Raw genomic sequence first — 26494 nt, forward strand, 5'->3', positions numbered from 1 at the left:
GGGCCGGATCATGGTGAAAGGGTGAGGGGACGGGCAGCGGACGGGGAGACCAGCGCAACAGGGAGCGCCAGCGCCACGAGCCGCCCCTCGAAACACGGGTCGGCTTTTCTGGGAGCTGGAGCAGCCAGTCGAGGGTGCAGGCAGGTGGCGGGCGGCATGTCGGCTGGGCACAAAGCACCACAAAGGGGGAAAAAAAGGAAAGGGGGACTTGGCCAGACTGAGTCTAATCCTGCTATAAGGGATTAGGGGACCTCTGGGTCAGCCACAAGTTGGGCTCAGCACTGCCGCAGCTACCAGTGCCACGCTGCAAGCTAAAAGCGGAGAGCAGGAGAGCGGAGCAAGCAGCGTGCTTCCCAGCCTTCCCTAGCACGCGGGGACGGAGACGCACAGGAGCGCCAGGCTCCCGGGAACCCAACGGGGAGGGGGAATCGGCATCTCTAGAGGACCTTTGACTGCAGCCCCCATTATTTTGCTACTTCAAAAGTCAACCGAGACTACACTTGCCAGCAATCCCTATAAATAGAAGAGATGCCAATAGGAACACGTAGATCTTTTGACTATTTAACGAGAACCCAAAAGGAAGAGGACAATAAAGGTGAAGGGCAAGTCAGGTTTGCAAAACAGCCTGAGCAACTGCCAGTGGACATCTCATCAGCTTTCCTCTAACCACGGCCCTGAGGTGCCAGCTGAGGGAGGGCGAGGCGGAGGAAGAACCCGCCGCTGTATCCTGCATTATTTAGATCTCTGGCCCGCACGCACATCGCTTGAGGGAGCAGCAGCTTAGGTATGTTGAGCAATTTAGGTGGAGGCTGGCAGGTGTTTCATGCAAGGAATGAGACTGCAACGGCCCTCTGAGGCTGGAAAGGATTATACCAGTCCAGCTCTTCGCTTTTCAACAAGCACCATCATTAGAGCCCTAAATTACATGTGATGCATGAGAAAGGAGCCGTGGCTGCCATGGCCTCTCGCCCATTCAGGTGCCTGTCCAGGCACCGCCGCTATTGCTCGGAGGCTCCTCTAACTAGATTATCAAATACCTCCAGCAGATGGCTGCCCACCCAGCCTCACCCCCACCCCGTGAAAAAAATAAATAAATTTAAACAAGGCGGAAAGAAAAAAAAAATCAGGATCATTTCAGAGAGGCTACGAATAGGAGGCTTCACTGGCTGCAAAAGTAACCAGCTGATGCAATTATTAGAGCGGTCGCCAGTAGACCATCTGCCCGGCTCCCGGGTTGCTGTTGTTGCAGTCTCAGCGGGGATCACTCCCCGAAGAGCCGGGCCCCCGCTGCGGGGAGGAAGGCCATCTGCCCGTCCCCAGCCTGCTCGTTAGGGCCGCCCCGCGGGGGCCGGCCCCGGGAGCCAGCCCGCGCCCAGGGGCAGCAGCCCACGGACGGCCCCGCGGGGCACGGCCGCTCCCGGCGAGGCATCGGTGGCTGAAACGGGCAGCTGTGCTCCATTTTCCGCGCCGCGCTTGCTCGTTTGCCCTTCCCGCCGCTCGGAGCGGTGGGGTTTCTGGAGCATCTTCGTGCCTGCTTCTGCTCCCGGGCTGCTTTTGTTTTGCCGGGCGCAAACGCTGGGAGAGGGCAGCTCGCCTTCCCGTCGGGGGCCAGGGCACGGGGAAACCGAGGAACCGGCGGCACTGGCACGCATGGGGCGGCTCCCCCGGCGCTACGTGGAACGCGCGCGTTACGCAGATAATCGAGGAGACTGCCCTCCCTCCGGCAGGCGGAGGGATCGTGCCTGCCTTCTGTCCGCGGCGACTTATCCCTCGGTCCTACCTGGGCTAGGCTCCAAGGGCAATGGTTTCCATAGTTATTGTAATTTTTTTGTGTTTATCATTAAAATATGAGTGGAAAATGACATCCCCAGGGGAAGGGATGAGCAGTGAGTGACAAGCAAACCCAGCGACTGAGCAGGTCTGACAACTTCCACTCCTATTTCAGGTAAATACCTTAAGTGAGGCACAGGACATACGATCGCTCTGGAGTGAGACATTTGCCAGGTTATACCAGGTCTTTTGTGAATTATGAGAAATGCCCTTCACAGTTTGGCCCTTGTGCTGGGCATCATCTAGTGCCAGGTTTCAATAACAAGACTTCTTTCATTAACAAGATTTCTACTGGCTACAGTAAATTTGGCAGTTTCAGACCAAAGCAAGAAAAATTGCAGAACTTTTTTGTCCTTTTCAACCACATCAAGTCCTTACATCTACTGCTACATGAGACTCTCAAACACAGGAGTGTTTCAGAATAAGAAACCTCCATCTCCGAGTCTTTCATCATTTAAACATTCCAGCAATCTGAAATGCCCGAGCTTATTAGTTTTCATTTTAAGTTTCCAGTTATAAAAATTTACACTTTTCCACTCCCAAATTAATTCATATTTAAAAAAAAAAAGAGTGAAGCAGAAAGGGACACAGGGTTGTACTGACCCACTCCATTATCTCCCGAATGCCGACAAGTCCCTCAAACCCTAAGCACAGCAAAACCAGTTGACAGTTGATTTCTCGGACTGTAATTTCACGGGATAACAGCTTCAGCAGTAATACCAGCTTAAAAGGCAAAGTTCTCGCTGCCCCCCACTCTCCTCCCGCCCCATCCCCAGCTCCCATCCCTACCCTGCAGCCCTCCACCACCACACTGTGCGGGAGAAAGAAGGACCTGAATCCCACCTTGTTCACCACGGGATCAAGGGTGGGAGAAAGGAGGGGAAAGAGACTCTTGAAGATGTTATTAGTGCCAAAACTCCCATGCCACAGCAGTACAGCTTCAGAAACAAGGGACAGCTGGTCTGGTGGTCCAATGCTGCTTGAACCAGGGTAAATAAGCAGGAGGCACTTGTAGAAAATGGTCTTCAAATTTCAGTGAGGTTCTCAAATGACAGGGCTACCTGGCATGATGCTTTCTAATAGAGCATCTGCATTTTAAAGGGCTTCATGAAACATCTACAAGTAACTAAGGCTTTTCTTGAAAGGATTATGAAACACATTGTCCATACGACTCTGCTTTAGTTCATCCAACCTAGTGTTTTCTTGTTTGAAACTAAGGCACCTGACATGCATGGACAAGGCTGATGAACTCCTTATAAAATAATGTAATAAATAGGCTTAAGTTGTCAGATAACATTTACACTTCATTTCTGACTTAGACAATGCCTAGAAGTATGCATGTGTTACTAAGACAGCTCGTCACACAGCTGAACTATTAAGCAGTTCACATGAATAACTCAAAGGGAGCTCAAGACCTTACGAGGACTGGCAACCAGGCCAATATTAGTCCAGACTGTCACCTCATGTCCCCACTCTGGCGTTACCTATGTACAAAGGAAACTTTCCAGGCACAAATGTCCTCAGCGTGGTCCAGAGGTGACCTGGGCTCATCCCGCAGCAGCGCTCTCCACCCTCTGGGCACCCAACCCCTTGCTCTAGGGCTCAGTGATGAGGAGAGGTAGAAGCTGGACGGGTTGGTTGGACTTTCCAGCTTCCCTCCAGCACAGGAGACACATGACAAGAAATAACCTTAGCAGCTCCACAGGTCTGCAATACCCACATTACTGAGCTCCTCCTCACCGCCCCCCACATGCCAGCGGGAGCAGCAAAGGCAAGCGGGAGCCTCCCCGCAGGAGCGCTGCCCAGCGCCGCACCATAACGCTAGTAAAGGTGCTGCAGGCCCCTCCTGCGGCTTCTCCCCTAGCAAGAGGCCTGGCAGACGAAGCTCTTCATTACTTAGGCTATGGAAACGCTGCAATCCAAGGCAGCGCGGGAAGCTGTGGTTGGGTGCGTGCTCAGGCAGCGCCGCCTCGTCCTGGGCACCTCCGCACCGCAGGCTTGCGGCCGAGGAAAGCGCAGGCGTCAGCTTTGCCCACAGTCGGACATTTATTTTAAGCGTGCTTCAGCACAGGTTATTCAGTGACTAATAAGGTGTGCTTTTGGGCCAAAGCCACTCCAGGCTATTAGAGGGTTTCCTCCTCCTTCCATGCCTATTTGCCATGAAACTCCTGGAGCAGAAGTGGTATCGCTGCTCTCTGCCAAGCTCAGCTGAAATCAGCCAAGATTCAACACTGAAGGGCACACACAGATCAGGATGACTGCGTAAAACCTTGTTTCTATTGGAAACCAAGCTGAAATCCTGCATATGACTTCACTATTTAGTGGCTGCGTGTGGTAACGTAACCAAGGGCCAAGCCCAGCGACACATCTAAGTCAGGCTATGTTCCGCAATTCACATCATCTTTTGACTCTCCTAACCCACATGTTGGTCCAAGCCGCTTTTCCTGCTCTCTGTACCACTCTCCAAAATGCAGTTTATAGAAATGGCATTCGGGGGTCTCTGGAAGAGGAGTCACCAAGTTATGGAGAGTCCAGCGTGGGGCAGTTCAGAAACCAAGGCAAAAGGCAAGAGCATAACAAGAGAAATAGCTACAAGAGGGGTGAAATTCCTCACCCTGCATGAAGCAGTCTCACCCCTACTGGTTCATTAGTTTATGATCATGCAAGGCTAAGGGTGCCACGTCAAAGCGAAGTCTAAGGTTCATGGGCTACGAGTATGGCCTCAAACACTGCAGGGCAACGTGTATTGTCCTTGAATTTGAAGATGGCATTTGCAGACTGTAAATGCCTGGCATTGCCCACTAAAAGTCCTTCTCACTATAAGGACTCAAGGGATAAAGAGAGTTAGAAGAACTAAAACCAGCATCTCATTCTCCTGCAGTGATGTGGGCTGTGGGTTAAAAGAACATAAAGGAGCAGAGCAATTGTAGAATTTTTCTTTTGAAGGAAAACAATCATACCGACACATCAGAAAAACTTGTAGTGCTTTCTGCCTGTAGGAAGGAGATTCTTCCCAGGCTTTGCCAGAGCCACCCATTTTCTCACGTCACCCAACATTTCCCATCCTGGGGCCCACGTTCACGAACCAGCCAGCAGGACGATACCCGGCCAAAGGGCATTATCGCTGATGCTAGCTTACCTCCTCGCACCCGAGCTGGACTAGGTGCCTTTACAACACCTACAGACCACAGAGGCTCAGAGACCAGGGCAGTGATTTATTTTATTCCACAGACCGGAACAGAAAGTGATTTTAAGGTTTTTATATGCCTTCAAATAATACTCTCGTTGGTGCAGTTACCAACCATAAACTAAATAAGAACTCAGCAATTTCTAAAACACAATAATTTTTTTTTTCAGAAGGGTGGAAGTGAGGAGGAAAGAATGCAAAAATCAAAACAAACGGGTATATTTCTTGTGGGATCTGAACTACAGATGAAATGCGAAGCAAGTCTCACTCTCCCCAGAGGGTCTTTTTTCAAGAGGGAGAATAATAATAATGTAGTAATAATAAGCACTTATATAGCGCTTTACATTTTCAAAACGCTGTGCAAACATCAACTAATGGGACACGGTAGAATAAGTAGTGTCTAAAATGAGTTTATGTACTGCATTATATTTTTCTTCAAGTGGCTGGGACTGTTTTTAAATTAAATTCCCCCACATATTGATACTCGTGCAAATAGAATTTTTTTAAAGAGCAATAAAAACATTTTTGTATTAGTTATACTCCACAACCTGCATATTTCCAAATTCTAGTTCAAAGCAAATTATTTATATCGTTTCATAAACACGAAATGTATTTTGTTTCTTAAGAATAATACGTGTGGTAATTAAGTCCTCGAGATAATACATCAAGACTATTATAGACACATGACAGTATTTTCTAAAAATAAATAAATAAATAAGTCAAATACAAGACAAAAGATAGTTAACCAAAGGAGCTTTTTAAGAGACACTAAGCAAGTAGTATCAGTTCTCTGTATCACTATCTTGCAGACAGCAGAACAAGACAAACTGTGCCTTACCAACACAAGATTGCCAAACAAGGACAAGTGTCCCTATACTACTGCTACAAAACAAGCATCACTTTCTACTATTTCTTCTCGATTCTGTTCTAGAAATCTAATTTTCTAGAGCAGGGAAGACAAAACAACCCCAAAAAACAAAAATTATGATTGAACTAAAATATCAGTGTTTCATTTCACTTTCATCTATTCAGGATCTCAGAGCATTTAATAAATTCACTTTCATCTCCAGGGGACAAATGTTATACCCTCTTTGCACACAACTGCGATGGAAAAAAAACAAGAGGGAGAAAAATTAAGGGACATACGCACATGCAACGCCAGGCTGTGGCAGAGTTATGAAAAGAAGACAGGAGGGGAGAAATCTGCCTCCAATTCTTTGCTAACAGCCTGTAGTACCTTACTATTTTGCAAACTTTCCACTCTCTAATATTAATAATTTGCTTTGTAGTAACACCTAGGTGCTTCTGCCATGAGCCAGAGCCCGTTGTGCTAAGGCCACACAAACACAGAATTAAAAGGCTGCACAAGAGTGAAGTGATTAAGGAATATTTTTTTCTGATATTCTCAAGCTAGAAGTGAAATGCAAGTCAAAAAATACATGCTGAATATATCTACCTTTAGGCATGCGCTTAACTGTAAGTATATGAGTAATCCCAATGGTTTCAGTTTTGGGGATTTTAATAGTTGTATGGTTTTCATAACTACAGGAAAAACCCTTTCCAACAAACTGCCAGTGTGACTCCCTGTTGTACTACACCACAATTACTGGAACATATTTGGTATTTCTCAAGAGGTTCAGATAATGAAGAATCCTCCAAATTTTCTATTAGCCCAAACTTAGGAATTCTGCATCAGGGAGTTAACAGCAGAGCAGACAATGTATGTTAGGTATTGCAAAAGAGAGCGAGACACAGAGAGAGAGAGAGAGAGACAGGGAAATATTTATAAAATTTAAAGTGATTTTTTAAAATAAGGCTGTTATAGAGCCCAGACTGCAGCCCAAGCAATGCTATTGCAGAAGAACTTTAAGTTATTTAAATAACTTACTCTCCTTTATTCCTTTATGTAAGAGACAACATTTGAATGTTTCTTTATATTTTCCCACCACAGTATTTTGCCAAACCCAAACAAGATTAATAACAAATAGGAAAACGAAAAACCTATTTTATTCTTTGATATGTCATCTGTTCAACACTGAACCACAAGCTTCTACAAAAACACAGATCAGTAATGACAATTCCAAGGGAGTTTTTAAAAAGCAAGGAAAGGTACACTATCTAGTTTGCTTTGGGGTTTTTTATTGTTTTTTTTCTTACTGGCAAACAGCCAATTTTTTATTTTCTGTGACTAAAAATAAGCAAACAGGCAAAAAATGATAGCCCTTGCACAGCAGGGAAAGCCATCTAAATTTGCCACATCAGAACCATTCTAAATAAGAAAGCAAACAAGCCTCAGCAATAACGACGGCCGCGGAGGCCGACAGCTGGGGTAGGGCCAAGGCAACTTCTGCCGGCTCGCACAGCCGAGGCTCAATCCTCAGCAAACTCGTACCCGCGTCACAATTCCAGGGGCGTAAGGAAGCCCATACATTAGGTTATTGGAGGCGGCGGAATTTGGGTCAGCCATCGTCCAAACTCACCCAAAAGAAAAAAGACTGGATAAAGTAGCCGAAAGAAGCGCAGTGAAGCGTGGGCAGCTGTTCGGACGCAGAATCGGGTCATTTCGTGGATACCTCTGCACAGGTTCTGGGAGCCGCTCCTGCCCGTCGCCCTGCCCAAGGGCCCGCCCGGCCGGGGGGCTCCGCCGCCGCCGCCGCCGCTCGGGACGCGCGCCCACGAAACCAAGGAGCAGAGCCAGCGAGATTCAGCGAGAAAAGCCGGTAGGGAGGCTCCACCCGGGGGGAAAAGCCTCCCTGAAGGTACTGCCCGGCCCCAAAGGAGCCCCCGCGCCGCCCAGGGCAGAAGCGGCGGGAAGCGAACCGAGCAGCTGAAGGCGCTCAGGGACACGGTCACGGCTCCAATACCAGAAAACAGGAGGAAAGGCGGGCTGAGAGGAACATGTGGAATAGTATTTTCCCGTAAAACAGCATTTGTCCTGTTACTACGTTTCAGCTGCCCCACGGGCAGAAGCATCCAGGCGCCCGCCAGCGGCGATGCCCGTGCCCGGCGCGATGCCCGTGCCCGGCGGCAGCAGCTGCGAGCGCGCGAGGCTGAGGCCAAGCTGGGCGAGACGGCACGGGAAGGACCCGGCAGCGCCCTGCCTCTGGCGAAAGCAGGAGAAGTGGGGATGTGGGACAGCCCAAACACTAAGTGGGAAATGCATTTTTCTCCATTATTTTAAAATCAGACGCATGGTTTAAGAACAAAAGGCAATGCCTGTACTGCACACAACCACATAGGACCAGAAGGTAATGCCTTAACTATATACAACTATATCTCACTGCAGAGCTGGTCTAGCTTCCTGTCTGTAAAAATCAGAGTTCTCGGTTTATACCCCACGGTAAACTTTCATTGGGTGGTTTGATGCTTGCGAGGAGACAAGCCACTTTTATCAGCTGGGATATTTGCCATCCCTGGTCGCTTGGACACACTGTGGAAAAGGCAGTAGCGTGCACAGCCAGACAAGATAACGGTCTCCAAAATAAAGTGTGTAGAACTTGTACTGAATTTTTTAAAGATGACTTTAAGTGGATTTTTCCAATAGTGAGTGACCGCACAAGGAAGTGGTTTTGCTTCGTTTTTCTCCAACATTGCCAAACAGAAAGCTGCGAGCAGACCTTGCTGCTGGAGGTAACCGGTGCCTCAAGCCAGGGGGAGATACCAGTTTCTCTACCTGCCTTTTTGCTTGCCTGGGTTTTTCACTGTGTTTGCTTTACATGCTCCGGTCAGACAGGAACCGTTTTCAAGCCACCGCTCTAATGCCTTCAGTTGTGCCACGAGCAGCTATGAAACGCAGGATGTTTCTGGGACGGCTGTGCAGGGGGATGCAAAAACCTCATTTGCAATTTGGCATCTCAAGGAGGACAGAGTGGTTCAACAGCAGGTGACAAATTAAAAGCTCATTTTTCTGTGCGTTGTCTTTGGAGCCATATTTTGAATACAGACTCACTGGCAAGGAGCAAAAATCATAGCTGAGATTAGAAAAATACAAAGTTGGTCTTTGGGTTAATCCATAGCGCACGTCCAACACACTGCACACCCCGCTAAAAGAGCGCTGTGTGTATGCCCCGAACAGCCCCACAGCTGAAAGGGTATTTTCTAGGCTATTTTTTGGTTTCCCCCAGGTCTCTAGAGAAGCAGCTCAGCTAGCGGCCAGGAGAGCGTGGACGGGAGCAGCCGTGCATGAGGCGCCTGGCATGGGAGCCTGGGGCCGTCCCATCACCCCCACGCTGCTCCACACCCTCACCTCCAAGCCCTCCTTTAGTACTAAATCTAGGTACATTAATGGAAAAAAAAAAAAAAAAGAAAAAGCAGCTCCCATTAATGCTTATTCAAGAACAAAAACAACTAGAACAGAGATTTAAAATCAGTCTGATGAACCGGTTATCAAGCAGAAAAGATAAATTAGGAACGGAAAAAAACCTTGAAATTCCTAACAATGGACTTCATGCACGAGCACTAGTTGAGATTCAGCACAAGAGCTGAAGACACACATTCCCAGTTTCATTTTAAAATGGCTCATAATACATTGTACTATACTCCTAAATGATGCTCAGCATCAGACTGAAAGTGCTTCTTTATATTAAAAAAATTGTGTCATGGTAACAACTTCCTCATCCAGAGTTGACTTCAGCACTCTACACAAAGTATCAATTCTAAAAACACACTGTTTTTGCCATATAAATCTAGCATAAAACAAATAACATGCAATTCACACACACAGCCCTCCTTCTCTCCTTCTCCATCCCAGCATTTTCGACACTCTGCCACATCCCACATGCCCTCTGGGGGAACAGTCTGGTCAGTAAAAGCAAAGAAATTATGAAGGGCAAGGCATGCCATTTTCCTAGAAATAAAGGAGGCCATGAGCAAATTATCCGACTGAAATGCTTCCACAACATCCAGCAATAAATAATACAAAAGCTTGGCATTGCTATGCAATCCAGTAAATCTTTACTCATGTAAGTAATCTAATGAAACAAGAGGAATCTGAGTAAGAGCTTGAATAAGTAAATTAAAGTAAAGCTGCATTTACCTATCAAGCAAAATAGCCAGAAGGCTGCTGCTTTTTCAGGACTGAAGAAAGGCTCACGCACCGGAAAAACTTCCTTGCTTTTTGCAACCCCATCAATAGGTCTAATAAAAGATCCTAAAGATTCCTCTAGATGTTCTCTTTCATGCATATGTGCACACACGTCATTGATAATACATACTGGGGTGTGTGTCTGTGTGTTTACACAAAAAGTGTTGAAAACTTTTTCCCACCATTAACTCGCAACCTCCCCGTTCCCCCAAGCTCCAAGCTGATGCACCAAAAGTCCTCATAGGCCCAGCGCGGATCCTGCCATGATCATAAAATAACTAAAACTTCCAGAATTCATGACTGGAATCACAGTCTTCCTCAAATTTCTCTATATTAAACATAAACCAGCTCTGAACTAAAGCAAATACACTCCTCCAGATGGGAAAACATTGACACTGTCTATTAAGAGCAGAAAAGATATTTCGTTTAGGTGTTTCACATTTCTAGCATCTTCTTTCGTGCTCGCACTTAGCCATACCCTTTTCTGCAGTTGGACTGGCTTTTCAGATTTGTTTCTTCTGTCAATCTTAAAACTAAACATTAAAGATAATATAGACGCAGCTCCAGATAAATTAACATTTGTGCCAAACGTTGCACCAAATCATCAGACACCTTCCACACTCATATAGCAGGAACAGAGTTTCCAGTCTCGTCTTTTCCCGTTTTTCCTCCGTCTTCCTCTGTTTCCCATTTCCCCCTCCCCAGGCGTTGAGGCCACCCGTCTATCACGTGTTTTCTCTACCTCCTTTTAGGTTTTTAATCTGGGGGACCGGAGATTGAAAAGATGCAGGCTCACGCTCAATTCTGGGCACGCCAATTTGTACCTACCTACCTACCTAAGCGGACGCTAAAGACGCCCCCCGTCCCCCGGGTCTCGCGCACGGCCACCTAGCAGCTTCCACAACACTGCCGCGTCCTCTGCCACCTCCGCCCGCCCGGGCGCCGCCAAAAACCGGCCCGGCGTCGGCCAGCGAGGGCGTCCCACTGGATCTCCTCACTCCTCCTGCTCTCGCAGCTGCGACGCAGACGCTGGCAATAAAACGCCGTCCTCACCGCGCTCGCTGGGAAGCACTACCGCCGGCCGAAACGGGCCCGAGAGCGGAGTCTCGACCAACAGCAGCCGCTGTGCAGGAGCTCAGTGGGGCTGGACTTGCACCGCGAGTTTCCCCACCCGAGCCGGCTCCCAGCCCCAGCGCCCCGCGCGGCAGCGGCGCTCGCCAGCGCCGGCTCTCCCCCCCGCCTCGCACCGCGGGCGGGCGCGGGGAGCCGACCTCCAGCGCCGAGGAGCGCCTGCCTGCCGCGAGCGCCGCCCGGCCACCGCCGAACGCGCGGCTAACCCGCCCGAACGCCGACTCGGGGGAAAGCCCCACCTGCGCCGGGGGCATCGCCAAGCAGCGCGCGCCGCTGTGAAACCCAGCGCCAGCCCTGCTGGCAGCTGCCCGTCCGCGGACGGGTCGTACGTAACGACCAGGAAGGGCTTCTGTGAATCCACGCGACCGAGCGGGGACGCCCCTGCGCTTGGAGACGGCCAGCGGAGGGACGTGCTTAATGGCAGGTGTGCGGGCAAAGGGAGTTTGACGACTCTCGGGGCTGGAGGGGGTGAAAATACCAATTTAGGTTTTTTCCACATATGCATAGAACTTGTCTTTTGCCCTCTGTGTAGTAATTTTCTAATAGTTGGAAAGCAGAATTAGGCTACACTTGAGCAAAGGCCCAGGGCCGAGGAGGAAGGGACCCGGGCTGGGCCGCAGCGACTTCTCCCTGCAGCAGTTCTCCAGCGGCCGCGGGCCGTTACGGAGCTGGAGCGGGGGCTCGGACGCCCCGCGTCTCTGCAGGGAGGGACCTCTCCCTCCGCTCCGCCTTGAAAACTGAACCCCTGGCTTGCTTTCTGTAGTAACTTCTGCCTAAAGAAACAGCAACCGTTACTCTTTGGAAGGAAACTTTAGCGACAAGTACCAGATCTGAGAAGACCCCAACGGCCAGCGATGCCACAAGCGAGGCGAGCTCAGCCCCGCTGCGGGCTGCCCGGGGGGCTCTCGGGCTCGAATGAGACCGCGGCCGAGGTTTTTTAGCCCCCACACACACCTAAGGGAACCGCCTGGGTCTCCTTGGTGGTCTTTCTCCAGGAAAAGAGTGGTCTCCTTCCACCCCGGCTGCGGCGCTCGTGCTCGCCGTTCCTCTCCGGCAGCTCTGAGGCTTTGTCCAGCTCTGAAAGTCCTGTAAAGCATCGGCCATCCGCCTGTCACGCGGCAGCCCCGACCCCTTCGAAACGGAAAGCTAAAAGTAAACGGGGCAGTCGATGTCTGCGGCGGCAGCGAGCGAGCAAGCGAGCAAGCCCAGCGACCATCGACAAGCCTTGAGGCAGGTAATTCCCTTCAACGCGAGATTGGCCAACAACAGTATGTTTTATTTAATTAGGATGAACAGAAGAGATAAACCTCACAGTGGGGCGGGTAACGACAACGTTTCAAAAATAATTCATGCCCAGGTAACAAAAGGGCAAATTTCAATTACATAAAAAGCTAAAAAGTTGACTTAATACATCCAAGGGGGGAAAAGAAAAAAAATTAATAATTGTACTGCATATGATTAACAAGTGGCATTTACAAGTTCTGCAGATTGGTCTTTCTGTTGCCTAATCTGCGGACGGAAAGCAAAAGGTTTCCTTCCTAAGCAAATGCAAACAATATAATGAAGCTACTTATCACTCGCCTCAGCTGGGCATTGCGGGGCTGCACAGAGTCAGCTGCAGAGGGGAAAGCTAACGGCGCGCACCAACGCGCCGCGCACCATCGCGCCGCGCACCATCGCGCCCCTCTGCTCGCGGTCTAGGGAACGAACCGGCGGGAGCGGGTGACACTGGCACCGTCTTCAGCTGCAAACGTCACCGGAGAGCATTTGACGTCCTAGCGGTCTGGTGCTCCCTAGAACAAAGTGTCTCCGATAAACCACCATCGCTCACTGCTGTGCATATATGTACCTACGGGTTGTCAAGGAGATGTAGTACTTAAAACTTCTATTACCTTATTTCTCTAAGAGGACAAGTAACCCGTTTTTCTACATTTACTAATGGACATCAAAGAAGAAAACGTACAAGAATCTAGCTCAGGGCTCTAAAAGTACGTTGCATAAATGTATGCAATACAGGCACCTCTGAGCTAGTGCTCCCTTGACTAAAACACACGCCCGAACTCTCCTAATACACGTGTATGTTAATGCATGCACAAAAACCAGATCCTCCTCTCCACCACCATTTGCCAGTGAAGATTTAACAGAAGTCATCTGTAATAGGCTTCATATTATTAGTATTTCATTGCTCCAGTGCACTTACCACGCTGCAATGGAACGTAATAGCCATCCTTTTCCAGAGGCATTTAAGGAGAATAGTGATGGAGTGAGGAGGGGTTGATGTAGGCATTTTTATAAGACAGTTCAATTACTGTGGGTAATTAATAATCTTTTGTTTAAGAGAATATTATAATACATGAAGACATTTATTATCTTTTACAGACTGCAGGCCAATGTATGAGACTAGGAGATACCTTTAAAAAAAAAAAAAAAAAGAGAGAGAAACAGGTGTTTTGCATTTTTCTAAAGTTGTGATGTACCAAAACTTTGAGTCTACAAATTGGGGGTGGGGGATATAAATGGACTAGTTCTGTAAAAATAACTGAGTAAACAATTAAGAGCACATTTGTCAAGATAGAAGTAAATATTAATACTACAGCGTGAGTAAGTATTACCATCCACAGAGTCAGCAGGTGAGTTGGGTTTTTTAAAAATGTTTACTACAATAAGTGATCATTGGGTGCCACCCCAAGCACTTCGCTTACTTAATTTAACCAGGCTGAAACCACTTCCACAGGTTTAACGTAAAAGCTAAACTGGCACCAAACAATAGATAAAACCAAGCCAAAGCCCAATCTATGATAAGACAATTTGTGTTTACACAAGCTTAACGCATCCACAAAACATCATTTTTAAATCCAATTCAGAGGATGGCATGAACATCTGCTTTCACTTCAAGACATTAATTTTCAATTATTGAAGAAAAACAAAATAAATCCTGACAAATTACTGGCAACTGTGGAATCTTTTGTTACTCTATTAGTTTATAATAGTAATTTAGAAATCCTACAATTAACGTCCTAACAAGAGCTTTCTGATTTTTTTTTGCATGTGTCATCTGAAGCAATTCAGCAGTGAATGATGTTAACTTGCACTGATTTGACACAAATATTTTTGAAGAAAAAAAAGAAAGTGTTCTCTGAGAGCCACTATCACTACATGCTATTCTTTATCGTCAATGACAGTAGATGAAGCAGCACTAAAAACATGAGATCTCTAATTTCTTCCCATTTGTATTTAAACCATATGCGTTACCTTTTCCGCCGTTTCAATTTTTGGCCACATTTATTAGTTAAGTGCGCTAGGACCAATGGGAACAGACCACAATTAAAAGGTGTTTGCACACAGGCATGAGTTTCAATCAGTAAAACCAGTTAAATACCACACAGATCCTGTCCAGGAAAGCATACCAGAGGGAGAAAAAAGGGAGGAAAATGGGACTTCTGGAGTTCACAGGAGAACGCTGTTAGGCTCGTATCAAAACACACGCACAAAAATTAAAAACGGTAGGCTAATCCCTAAAGGCAAGGCTGGGTATACTGCATGGATTCAAACGTTCTCCTGGCGCCAGCCCCACAATGAAACACCAACATCTCCAATTATTCCAAATCCCCCAAAAGCTACACTTGATAAAGAACAATCAAGACTGTAATCTTATTTGATATGAGTTTTATCAATTTTAGCTGCTGCTTTCACTGTATCAATAAAATTCCACCAAAACTTGAATGAACTGTAAAATTAAAGGATAATCGCACAAGTCTCTTGTATTTGGCAATTATGATTATACTTGTCAAAATTTAATTTGTAGAATGTACTGTTCCAGTACCTTCAGGTTCTTCTCTATCAACTGGGAAAAAAAGAAAATTATATCTTTAAGACAAGTATGAAAGACATTGTTACTTCCACAGTCAACTCTGTAACTGAGCTCCGACATTGTATAATTGACTTTGCAAGCAGAACAACAGCAATATAACAAAGAAAATGTCAGTGTTTTCACAGCGCTAATCTATAGCACTAGGAGGGCCTCCTGCTGTCAGCCAGAGCTGACAATACAATAGCTTTCAAAGGGATATTACCATCACGCTTTTATTCTTGACATCAATCAAGACAAAGAGAATCCTTTTCACAAGACATTAAAAATCAAACCTTTGTATGAGCAGATAGGTAAAACAGCATTCCTTTAAAGAAGATCATTCATAGCAATCAGCTAATTGGAACTCAGCAAATGGTTGAAGTATTTTTATTTACTTTGCAGATAACGAAGTAGAGAACAACCTACAACCTTTTTTTTTCCTTTCCTTTCCTTTTTTTTTTTTTTTTGACTGACACAAATGAGGCAGGTAGGGTGTGAATCAAAAGTTTCTATCAGCATTTTTTGCCAACTGAAAGCAAAAAAATATGACAGCAATTCTGCAACTTCAAGTAGGATAACAAATCTAGACTTCATTAGTGCATTCTTTTGCAAAACAGTTTGATTACTGACTAGCACGTTTATGCTCAAAATACCCTTGCAATCTGACAGCAATTTGCAGAACTGTCAAATTCAGCAACCAAAGTGCATCTGATGCTTAAAACCTTGTGCCAACAGGAGCCCAGTCCCCACAAACTGCATTCAAGTAATTCTCCAATTAAAATTACATGGGACTTTAAACCTCTGGCTCTATTACCAGGACCTCAACATTTCACATGCTCTCTTTCATATAATTGGTTCTAAAACATGCCTAAGTTGTAATGTGATAAGCTACAGTTTTAGGTCTCAACAGAGATCCTTAACAATTATCTTTTGCAGACCCCACAGCAAACTTGGAGTGCAGCATCTCTCCAAAGTTAATAGCACAGAACAAACTTTTAAAGATATTTTTGTTGACATTACCATGGATCACTTGTGATGGGGGGATAGCGTACTTTGATGTTCACAACTGTAATTATGGGTCTGGGGTTCAAGATCATGTGATTTTAATAACATTAGTGATGTTCAACTCTACAGATAACTGTAAAAGCCTTCAACAAATCAAGTTACTGACAGCATTACAAAAGATGATTCTGTACCGAGGAAAAATTACAGTCATGGTCTTCAGTTATGATGTGAAGGAAAGCTTCAGGATAGACAAGTGTTTTAAACCACAGCTGCTAACACTACATTACCACTGAATCATTTATTTTTTAAGCTAACAAAGACTCAGAATTCCTCTGTCCTGGTTGATCTCAAAAAAGCTTCATTTAAACCAAGGAGAACATCCTCCCCAACCACTAGCTACAAAGGCTGAATTTCTTTAATCTTGCACAATCCAGCTAACGGTTACAGCAAATCAGCGTACTGCACTGCAAATCACGAGCCCCACACGAGGGAAAATTGCCCGGCTGCTGGTATAGTCACAGCCGGAGCAACGACTGCAACTTTCTGCGAGCCTGAACCGGACCCCTCACAACACAGAGCACGGGTCTCCAGGACCTACAGGCTTGCGGGCTTCCAGTTTTGTTTTACAATTACTTAATTTTAAATTACGTGGCTCTAATAGTTGTCATCGCTTGATACTTCCGTCCAAGTCAGTTGCTTCTTTAAAGTCAAAGACAGCATCGTTCTCAGCTAACGTGCAGGCAACGGGCCTTTTACAGGCAGAGTAACGCCTTTCATCACAGGCTCGCACCGAGTCTATTTTAGCGCGTAATCCTTCTCAATGAGGAAGGATGCACAAATCTCTACAGTGGTTAATAAATACAAAAGCTGCTATACAAAGTGAAATAAATATACAGAAAAGAGAAAACCAGTAAATTACTTGAAAACCTAAATGCTACACATATATCCACATAATTTACGCTTGTTTTCTTCTCAGTTGAATTGGGAAACCTGTGACCTCAGAGTGCCTTTATTTATTACATCTCAATTATTTCCATGGAAACGTGTACTGTGGCAATCTACTGGGTTGCCAACTCCCTAGACCACAAAATGTATATGATGGACTTTTTAAAAGCAGAAGATATGGATGAATGTAAGAAAAGGAAGAAATTCCATATCCCACATACACACATATGAGTTGCCTCCTATTATCAAAATTTTCACCCAGATCCCACTCATTCTTTTGATTGCCATTTACTCAGTTAATGCTAAGAGGTGTAATTTACAGTCAGGTTATGCTGAAGTAGAAAACATATTCTTTTCTACCTGAAGGCTACAGAAATACTTAGAATATTTTAAAAACAGGTTTTACCAACCTAATTGTTTCAAAGATATTTTTACATTACATGGAAAATATTTCTTAGTTATGACTTGCCAGTAAGTTACCCGATTCAATTTATAAAAATGCCATTGTAAATAGTGATCTGTTCTATATTAGAAATAGGGTCAAATTTTCATTAAAATGTATCAGTACCTTGCCATAGATATTGCCACTGAAAAAGCAATGAAGTAGGAAACAAATGACTAATAAATGGTAAAGATATAATTTTATTATATGGCAAGGTGTCAATGTTTATTAATTGAGCTTCTAAAGCAAATATGGTTTTCACTGACATAAAACTATTTCCTGAACACTAAATGTGGTACTTAACCACAGAAAAAAATATTTTAAAGCTCTGGAGGCCTGTCCACTAAATGGGATCCCCTTGTCTGAGGGCAGTCATGACCTGAGGCCTCTGTGACTTTTTTCAAACTGTGATCCTTTTAGTTTCAAACAACATAATTCAGAACATCCACTAGAAATAGTTCTAGTTCTGTCCTTTCTTCTTCCCACGGACTGTAACACTTCACACAGCAATTACTGAAGCAGCTCCTTTAAAAGAGCTTGTCCTCGGTTGTGGAGGTTCACAATACCACACCGCAAACCTGACACCCAGCAGAAAAGCTAAAATGCACTATTAGTCTGGAAAAAAAATGTTTAAGTTTTTTTTGTAAGGATGAAAGGCTTACTTTGCAGAAACTTCATAAACATTTGGAGCAAATATTACTTACATTGCGACCTATTAAATAATGGATATTTCAATATAACAATACGAAATGGCACTGGCTGGGGTTTCATTTCTTTCCTTTGCTAGTCTGATTAACTGAATGCTAATTTTGTCCATCCGCGAGTTATTTAATAATGGATGCTCTCGAGTTTTTGTTTCACCAGAAGCATCAAAAGTTATGATCCTTTTGTGCTTCCACAACAAAGCCCCCAGACCACTGAGTTTGAGACTAGTGCTTTGTACAGAAGACAATAAAACGTTAACTAAGCCCCATGCTGCCCAGCGCGGGGAGGGCCCTGAAACCACTGCCTCCTCGGTCGCGGGAATTCTCTCAAAAGTGGAAAAGAAGGCAATTCTCGCAACACAGCACATGGCTACGCTGGGCCAAAACGCTTGTGTGGTTTGCCGTCAGCTGCTTTCTCAGAGAGAAAAACACTGGATTTTAAATACCCCCTCACTGTAAATGTTTAAGCAGTTGCTATCCCCTAAAGAATACGCATGAGTGTATTTGTAAAGTTTAATGTTTAACCTGTATTAATGTACCCCTTCCTAAATTCGGCTGCTGTTTTTTCAATGCCAAGCATTTTACGTACTTAAGTTTGCAACCCTACAGATGCTCCTTATTGAAGAAATTGATTCTAATTCTTCCCTTTTCTCATCACTGCTCTATGTCCTGGACAGTGGGAGAAAACAGATGAAACGAGCAGAATCTCCAGTGATAAAGAAACGCTAATCTCATTCACCAGCTAAAATGCTGTTTTTCTCAATTCCACCTTATTAAGCCACATCAACGCGCAACGTTCACAAGAGCGAGACTCTGAGCGCCGCACGGCACCGCGACTGGAGCACAGCTGCGCAACGTCCAGCGTCCCCAAGCCACCCGGCGGGCGCGCGCTCGCTCCCCCGGCTCCTCGAGCCCGGCCTGGGGAGGCGCGTGGCCGCGAGCGCCCGGCTCCCGCCCCGAGCGGGCCCGGGCGCCGCTTCCCCGGCCTGACATCACCGCCCGTGACATCAGAGGCCCGATGACCTCACACCCTCGCGGCGCCGCCGCCGCGGCCCCGCACATGCCGCCGCGCCGTCGAGGCCGCCGCCGCCGCCGCGCCGCGGGCAGCGCCCGGCCGCCATTTCAGGCGGGGGCGGCCGGAGGGGGCCGGGCCGGGCCGGGCCGCGCTGCGCTGCGCTCCCGGCGGCGGTGCCCGCGGGAGGGAGGGAAGGAAGGAAGGAGGGAGGGAGGGAAGGAGGGAGGCGGGCGGCAAAGCCCCCAAAATGGACGCGGCGGGCTGGGCTGGGCTCAGCTCCCCTCCCCTCCCGTCCCGTCCCGTCCCCGCGCCGCAGCGGCGGCGGGGTGCCGCGGGCAGCCGGTCCCGGGGGCGGCGGGGGCGGCGGCCCCCGTCGGGGGGATTCGCAATCCCCGCCAAGCCGCGCCCGGCCCTGATTGGTCACGCGGCGGCGGCGGCGGCTCCCGCTCCCTCCCCGGGGCCGCGGCGGCGGGGCCGCGGGCCGGGCCGGGCCGGGCGGGCTCTTACCTTTCACCGAGCGGGGCTTGGCTTGCTTCCTCCTTGACATGTCCTCGTCCTCCTCCTCGCCGCTCCTTCCTCCCCTGCCTGCTCCCCCTTTGCCCACTCGAAACTTTGCTCGGCTCTGCGAGGCGAAGCGGCGGCGGCGGCAGCAGCAGCAGCAGGATCGATTATTTGATTTCTCACTTCTTTGCCTGTTGCAATGCGGCAAGTTCAACTCCTCTTTCCACCCCCTTGGGCACCCAGAGGTTCTCCCCCCGGAAAAAAAAAAATCACAGGCGCAACAGTTGCAATTTCTTCCCCCCCCTTTGTTTTTTTTCCCCCCCTTCAATGTGCAAATAACACAAACACAAGCCGAGCCCCCTCCGAGCCTGGCCCGCACCCCCACCCGGCTTTTTGTTCTCTGTAAAGTTTGCAGGCGCCCTGCAGTTTTTAGTCCGGTTCCGACTTTCACAATAATAAAAAAAAAAGATTTGCACGGAGCGCCCGGGGCTCCCTATATTTTGGGGTGGGGGAGGGCGTGTGAGGAGAACTAGTGCCTAAAAATACTAACAACAACAACAACAATACGAGGCGCTCGGGGGGTGCAACCTCGTTGCAATTTTTTAAATCCTCCCCCGACTCCGATCGGCCCCCTCCCTTTCTGCCTCTCTCTCAATTTCCTCCCCTTCCTCGCTCTCGCTGCTTGCAGCGGAGGGGCGACGAGTCCTTTTTTATTCTTATTTTTCGGCGAGAGGAGCCGGGCTCTCGCCTTCCCCGTCAGCGCGGTGCCCTCCCTCCCCGCGAGGAGCTAATGTCGCTCGCAGGCTGCCGCCTTCCTTCCCGCTGCCTGGCGGCCGTCCGCGCCTCTGTCCTCCGCCGCCTTCTCCCGCACGAACGCACTTCGCAAAACACGGTAAGTGTCGCTTTGCATCGATGCCGGGGCCGCTAGCTGCCTCCATGTGTTATTCGCTGGAAGGTGGCACTGCTCCTGCCTTCATTGCTGCTGCTGCTGCCGCGGCTGCCCTGGGTTTTTATTTTCTTTAGCTCTCGCCAGCCTCCCTCTCTTTTCTTTGTCCTGGCTCCTTTTCCTCCTCCTGATCTTGCTGCTGGGGCTGCAGTGCAGACACACATAATAAAGCCAGGCTTGGCTGGAAATGTAGCTGAGTCCCAGCAGGAGGATGTGAGGAGTGGAGTCCCGGCGGGGGAGCGCTCTGATCCCGTAGGGAGCCCCGCGCAGCCTGGGCTGATCAGACGGAGAGAGAGCCAACAGCACCGAGCCATGGACGGCCCGGGAAATACAGCCCGGCCGCTCGCAAAACGCGGACGCGCCGCCGCCGCGCCGCCGCCGCCGCCCGCCGCGGACCGGACTCGCCGCCGCCGCCGCCGCCGCCGCGCCCGCCCCGCCCGCGCCCGCGCAGCGAGGGCGCCCGGCCCGGCCCGGCCCGGCCCGGCCCGGGACACACACACGGACACGGACACACACACGGACACACACACCCCGCCACCACCCCGGGGCGCGGAGAACTTTTCTTTTCTGTTTTTTTTAATACGCGTATATACAGCCCTGCTGGCCGCTCCCGTTCGTCTGCAGACCCGCGGAGGGTTTCTCCACTGGGCCTCCTTCGGTAGCGTTAAGTTTAGCGGTAGCGAGAATCCCCTACGCCTCTCTGCCCGCGTGGTTTCTTCTGGAAAAATCCTAAATGTTTTAAACTCGTTCCATGGCAGAGCACTCCATGCCCAGCTGCTGTTGGCATTGCTCAAGGTAAACGCTCTCCCAGAGTTGCTTCTCTCACTTAAATGGGGCTTGTTTTAAATAAGCTTTATTGCTTTGTAGTAACAAGATGCTTCTGCCGCTTCGTTTACTGTATACTGACCACCACGCGAGGAGCTGCATTTCCAAGCATCCTCTCTGCTGCTCATGATGGACTTGTGCCATCATTAAAGCCGGCCTGCTTGTACATCCAGACACCAAACGAGAAAATACCTTCCATGGGATGAAACCCTTTTTTGCAGATACCATACAAATAGCACCGAGGGAAGACCCGGCCCTGGCAGGTTGCTCTCGACGGGCCCACGCATGGCCCAGAGCAGGGCCGCAGGGCACCACGGGGGCTCAGCTAGCGGCTCCCCATAGGCACCGCTTCCCTGCTCATAACTTGCACCTGGAAAACATCTTCAGCTTTTTCCTTCCACTCTAAAAAGCCCACAAAAATCAGGAATGAGTTCATCATTTACACAAGCAAACATAACGAAAAAGTTTTTTTTAAAGCAGTGGCTAATTTGAATGAATGTCAAGCAGTGATTTTCTGCTTTCTTAAAGTTTGACAGAAACTATTGGGATTGTTAATGTCATACTAAAGGTTTACAGGTCCCTCCTACTGTATTACGCCAGATTACCACCATAGGCTGGACATGCAGTAAAAAATGTTTCCTATAACACTGCTATAATCAAGATATACTTCTTCCACATCACAGTGCTAAGTATCAAGTTGTGGGTACAGAAAGACTAACTGGGACAAAGATGGATTTTTAAAGAGCCTCTGGTCCCAGTTCTGATCCCCACAGAAAATGGGGATAGCTCAATTCAATGGCAACTCGCCATTGCAAAAGCTGGTGTGGTACCAATTTCTATAAAGGCATAAGCAGAGCTGAAAGAAAAAATTATTGTGCTATTTATATACTGAAAAATGCAACCAGAATAGTTTGTAAATTTAGTCAACCTGACCCTCAATTCATAGCCATTTGGCATCAGAGTTGGATCAGAAACTGAAACACTTCTGTATCCTCGTCTTATTGGAGAGTCTTAATCCCCAGGCTATCAAATTGTTTCTGTTCTCTCACTGGCCCAATGAATATTTAATTATTCTTACAAAGCAGAGCAGCTTCAGCAGGACAGATTCTCATCCCAGAATCTGCCAGCGGTTGGGCACTCTCCGAGGAGTTTGGAGACCCAAATTCAAATCCCTGGGCAATTGGGCAAAGAGGGGGGTTCAACCTTAGTTTTACACTTTCCACTTGCCAAATAATTCCCAACTCCCTCTGCCATCTAGCCCTCTGCTTCCAAATTTTCTATTGCTTTTTTAAAAATAACTTTAAATGCCCCAATTAACAATGAAACGTTTCTACAACTTTTTCCTTTTTTTTTAATTCACAAAGAAATCTATAAGTTTTCATTTTGAGGGAAGAGAAATATTTGTAATTTTTTTCCTGCTGGGTAGCCAATAAGAACATTTATTTGCAAACCCATCCCTGGTTCAGAGCAGCTGCTAGCAGGGAGAGGAGCCCTGGTCAGAGCATCCCAACCCCCTTCCATGAAAGCGGTTCAAATTCACTCGTGGGGCTGTCGTCGAAGCAGCAGCACCCTTGAACCGACCACTTTATATGCTAAGATCTGTTGGAAAATACCAGACTATAGCTAAAGAAAGCAGGGAAACAGGTCTGAAATAAAAAAAATGAAACGCATACATAAATCTGTCTTTAAGTCTAGCACACACATATATAATTATTAATTCATCCCTCTCTATTATCTTCAAACCTAGAAGCGCACAGATTTCCTCCAGGCGCTGCTCTGTAAACATAAGCGTGCCTCCGTTCGGCAGTTTTTGAGCAGGCGCCTCCACGCTTTGCTGTGTCGCAGAGTGTCACCGGTGCCGTCCTGGACATGTACGTACGGTTCAGGGAGCGAAGGGGGCTCCAGCGCCTCCCGCCCCGCAGCCGCGCTCGAGCACAGCGGCCCCCGCGGAAGGCCAGGACCCCCGCTCCCACCCCCGGGACCCGAATCACATCGATGCCTCCAAAGAGCACTAATAGCAAGGGGAGGCTTCGCAGACTTCGTGAAAATATTTAAGGCAAATGGCGCTAGCCTGGGTGCTAATTTAATAAAAACACATTTAATAATTTAATTGTAGTAATTTAAGAATGAGGTAAAAATACGTTTTGAACCTACGTTCCATCTCGCTTCCTTGCAGCCGCCTTGCCTCCTTGTGCCGGGGAGCTTTAAGAAGAGCGCAAAGCGCAGAAACGTTCGATCCCGTGGAAAGGATCCCGAGCGTTTCTGCAATTCCCCGTGACGTCGGTACCACATCAGGTCCCCGCGGGGGCTTGGATGCCATATTCCCTGCTCAAAAACCCGCTCAGGTGCGCTCCCGCCGGGAGCACGCGCGCCGCCGCCGCTGCTCCGGCGGGGCCGCCGCGGGAGACGGGAGGCCTCCGGCGCCAAACCCGCCTCCGCAGCGTTCCCCGAGGGAGCGGGGGCGGCCGGGAGCCGCAGCGGGGCCCGCGGCGCCGGCGCCTGCCGAGGCGGCCATCCCCGTGGCGGGCGCCGCACGGAGAGCTGCCTTTCACCCGGGCGAAGCTTCGTGTCGACAGTGGCTTTCCAGGCAGCCTGACTTCAGGTTACGACCTGGTTTTCTTTTGCTCTCTCTATATGTAAATGTGACTTAAAGTGCTTCAAAATCAGTCTGAAATTATATAGAAATAGCACAGTTATGTAAAAGCAAAAATAAAAACCTCATTAAAGCTGGGATTTTCAAAGAGGTCTGATGGAGTTCGGTGCCCAGTGGAGCAAGGCTACTTGGAGAAATCCTGCCTCAGTTAAGATTTAAACTTTCTGAAGCCAAAAAGAGGAATATTTGCAGCCAGTGAAAGGACTGGTCTGGTGAACCAGGCTGCACGGAGAAGATAATCTTAATTGTGGAACAGCCAGCAACAGTAATCACCCTAAATTAAAGAATATCTTACACACACAGGCCTAATTACACGATGCACCATAATGTCTAAGAGAAACATGACAAAATGCTAACGCCCCAGGAAAAGCTGTGCGGCACCTTGGATGAAGGGTTTCTGTGCAGAGCAAGAGGCCAAGCAGCCCCGGCATCGTTACCCGAATTGGGCCCCGCAGACCCAAAAACACCCTGCTCTTTGCGGGGGCGTGTGGCGGCCGGGCAAACACCTGAGCTGCCCCCATCCGCGAAGGAAAGGGCACCGGCACACAGAAACTGTTCGAGGGCTGGATTATTTCTTAAAAAAAAGATAATGTTTCCAAAACACGTCGCACAATGCGCTCATTCAGCCGCGAGTCAAATGTCGCAGCGGATACAGTTGCAAGACAGCGTCACTCTTTATTTACAGTAAAATATGTCCAACGGGGACCACAAAGGCATCGGCAAGATAAACAGGGGACCGGCGCGCACAAAGGCAGGCGGCATCTGCGGCGTGGCGGAAACCTGGATGAAAGCGCCCGCCACAATACCGGCTCGGTTTCTATGGTGCGTTGAGTTAATGCCGCGGAACATTTTACATAAATAAATAACGGGCATCCCACATTTCGGTCGTGACGAAGGACTGACACAGCTCGAAATTCGGGCTGCGGAGAGCAGCGGCAGGGGGAGAAACGCCGTGTCTGAAGAGCAGTTAGCTCATCCGAGAGGCGGGAGCTCGGCACGGGCGCGCGAGTTTGCGCTCTCGGAGGTTACCGTGAGGAAGAATTGCTGAGTTAGGGAAAGTTCCACTGAGAAACATATTTTACTCTGCAGAAGGATGAGCCCATCCCAACCGCAGGACCAGCGCGCAGCCGGACACTGGTATCCCTGTTCATGCAGCTCTAGGAAGTTTGGGGAGAGCATTTATTTCTATCAATCATTTTTCCTTGCATTAAAAAAGACATATAATAGTCTAAAATCAAGATAGCAGTGCAGTTAGCAACCCTTTTAGAACAATACCGTCAAACACTGTAGCTGAATTTAGCTGAAATGCCACAAAATATCCATCTGTAGAGGAATCAACCTCCCCCTCAGGTAGTTACAGGAAAATAACCACTACTGATAACAGGGCTGAAGACGTAGGTCATGCGATGCCCTACAAGCACAAACAGATATTTTTCCCTATACATAGTTTACTGAGAAAAGTATTCCTTTTGGTTTCTTTTCCAATTAAACACCCCAGGACGTGGTGTGGGAGTCAGGCAGAGCACCAGCACTTCATGACAAATCGCCTTTAGGACTAAGTTTTCCATGCTACACATTTGTCTCCTGAATATTCCTGTAAAGATAACTTACAGTGTTGCACCGTTACTAATAACTTGCAATATGCAAGAGAAAAACATATCGTGTTTTCATGTTTTTATCACAGCTCAGAGCAAGTCTCTCTCTGTGATCCCGTTTTCTGGGTTCCTTTCGTTTCCACTGGGCTGGGGTCTGAGGTGCTTCTCAAAGGACTCGTCCCCAGGAACGAGCGCGACGTTCTCGGTCTGGGGCAGCGCAGGGGAGGCGCAGCCGGCGCACGCGAGGCGCTCGGCTGCTTGCGGAGCAGCTGGCCGCCTGCGACGAGGTTGGAGGCTCCCTGGCAGCCTGACGTGCCACCGGCCTCCGCGGGAGCCACCAGCCCTGGCCTGCTCTGCAAGGGTGACTCAAGCCGACCGGCTCAGCTAAGCCCAGACAAGAAGTTTTCTTTAAATGACCCTTTAGCACCAGCACCTCCGCAAGTGGCACCATGCCCTGCAGCCCAAAACCAGGGAAGCAACTTGTAGGGCTGTTTGCTCTCTGGCAGCATAAAGCAATTTAAACTCACTCTTCAGGCTGAATGCTGTGCTCTTTTACATAACTGAAGGAGAACTAATACCCCATTAGCAGATAATTAGCACTTGGACTACGAATGGTTATTTAAGGTATTATGGACCGACCTCCAGCATTAGGTGTGATTCGTGTCCCCCACATCTAGAGGCGTCCTTGTGTCTTTTTATGATAATAAATATCCGTGTAATGCATCTGTGTAATGTTTACAAGATGGTCAGAATTACGCTCTAGAGACAGCACATTTCTCTGT

General features: G+C 48.2%; 1 protein-coding gene across 5 annotated transcripts in view; it reads right to left on the reverse strand.

The window, feature by feature from the left end:
- Positions 1-19933, reverse strand: part of ZNF423 (zinc finger protein 423) — a 229795-nt gene extending 209862 nt beyond the window's left edge. For 3 of the 5 annotated variants that reach the window (XM_067302563.1, XM_067302561.1, XM_067302564.1), the window contains exon 1: positions 19700-19933. In XM_067302563.1, the coding sequence (XP_067158664.1) occupies positions 19700-19739 (40 nt within the window). In that variant the 5' untranslated portion in view covers positions 19740-19933. The remainder of the gene's footprint in view (positions 1-19699) is intronic. The other 2 variants (XM_067302562.1, XM_013941081.2) reach the window with 1 other exon arrangement.
- Positions 19934-26494: the final 6561 nt, after the last annotated feature.

Source organism: Apteryx mantelli, chromosome 10, assembly GCF_036417845.1.
Source record: "Apteryx mantelli isolate bAptMan1 chromosome 10, bAptMan1.hap1, whole genome shotgun sequence".
Lineage (NCBI taxonomy): Eukaryota > Metazoa > Chordata > Aves > Apterygiformes > Apterygidae > Apteryx > Apteryx mantelli.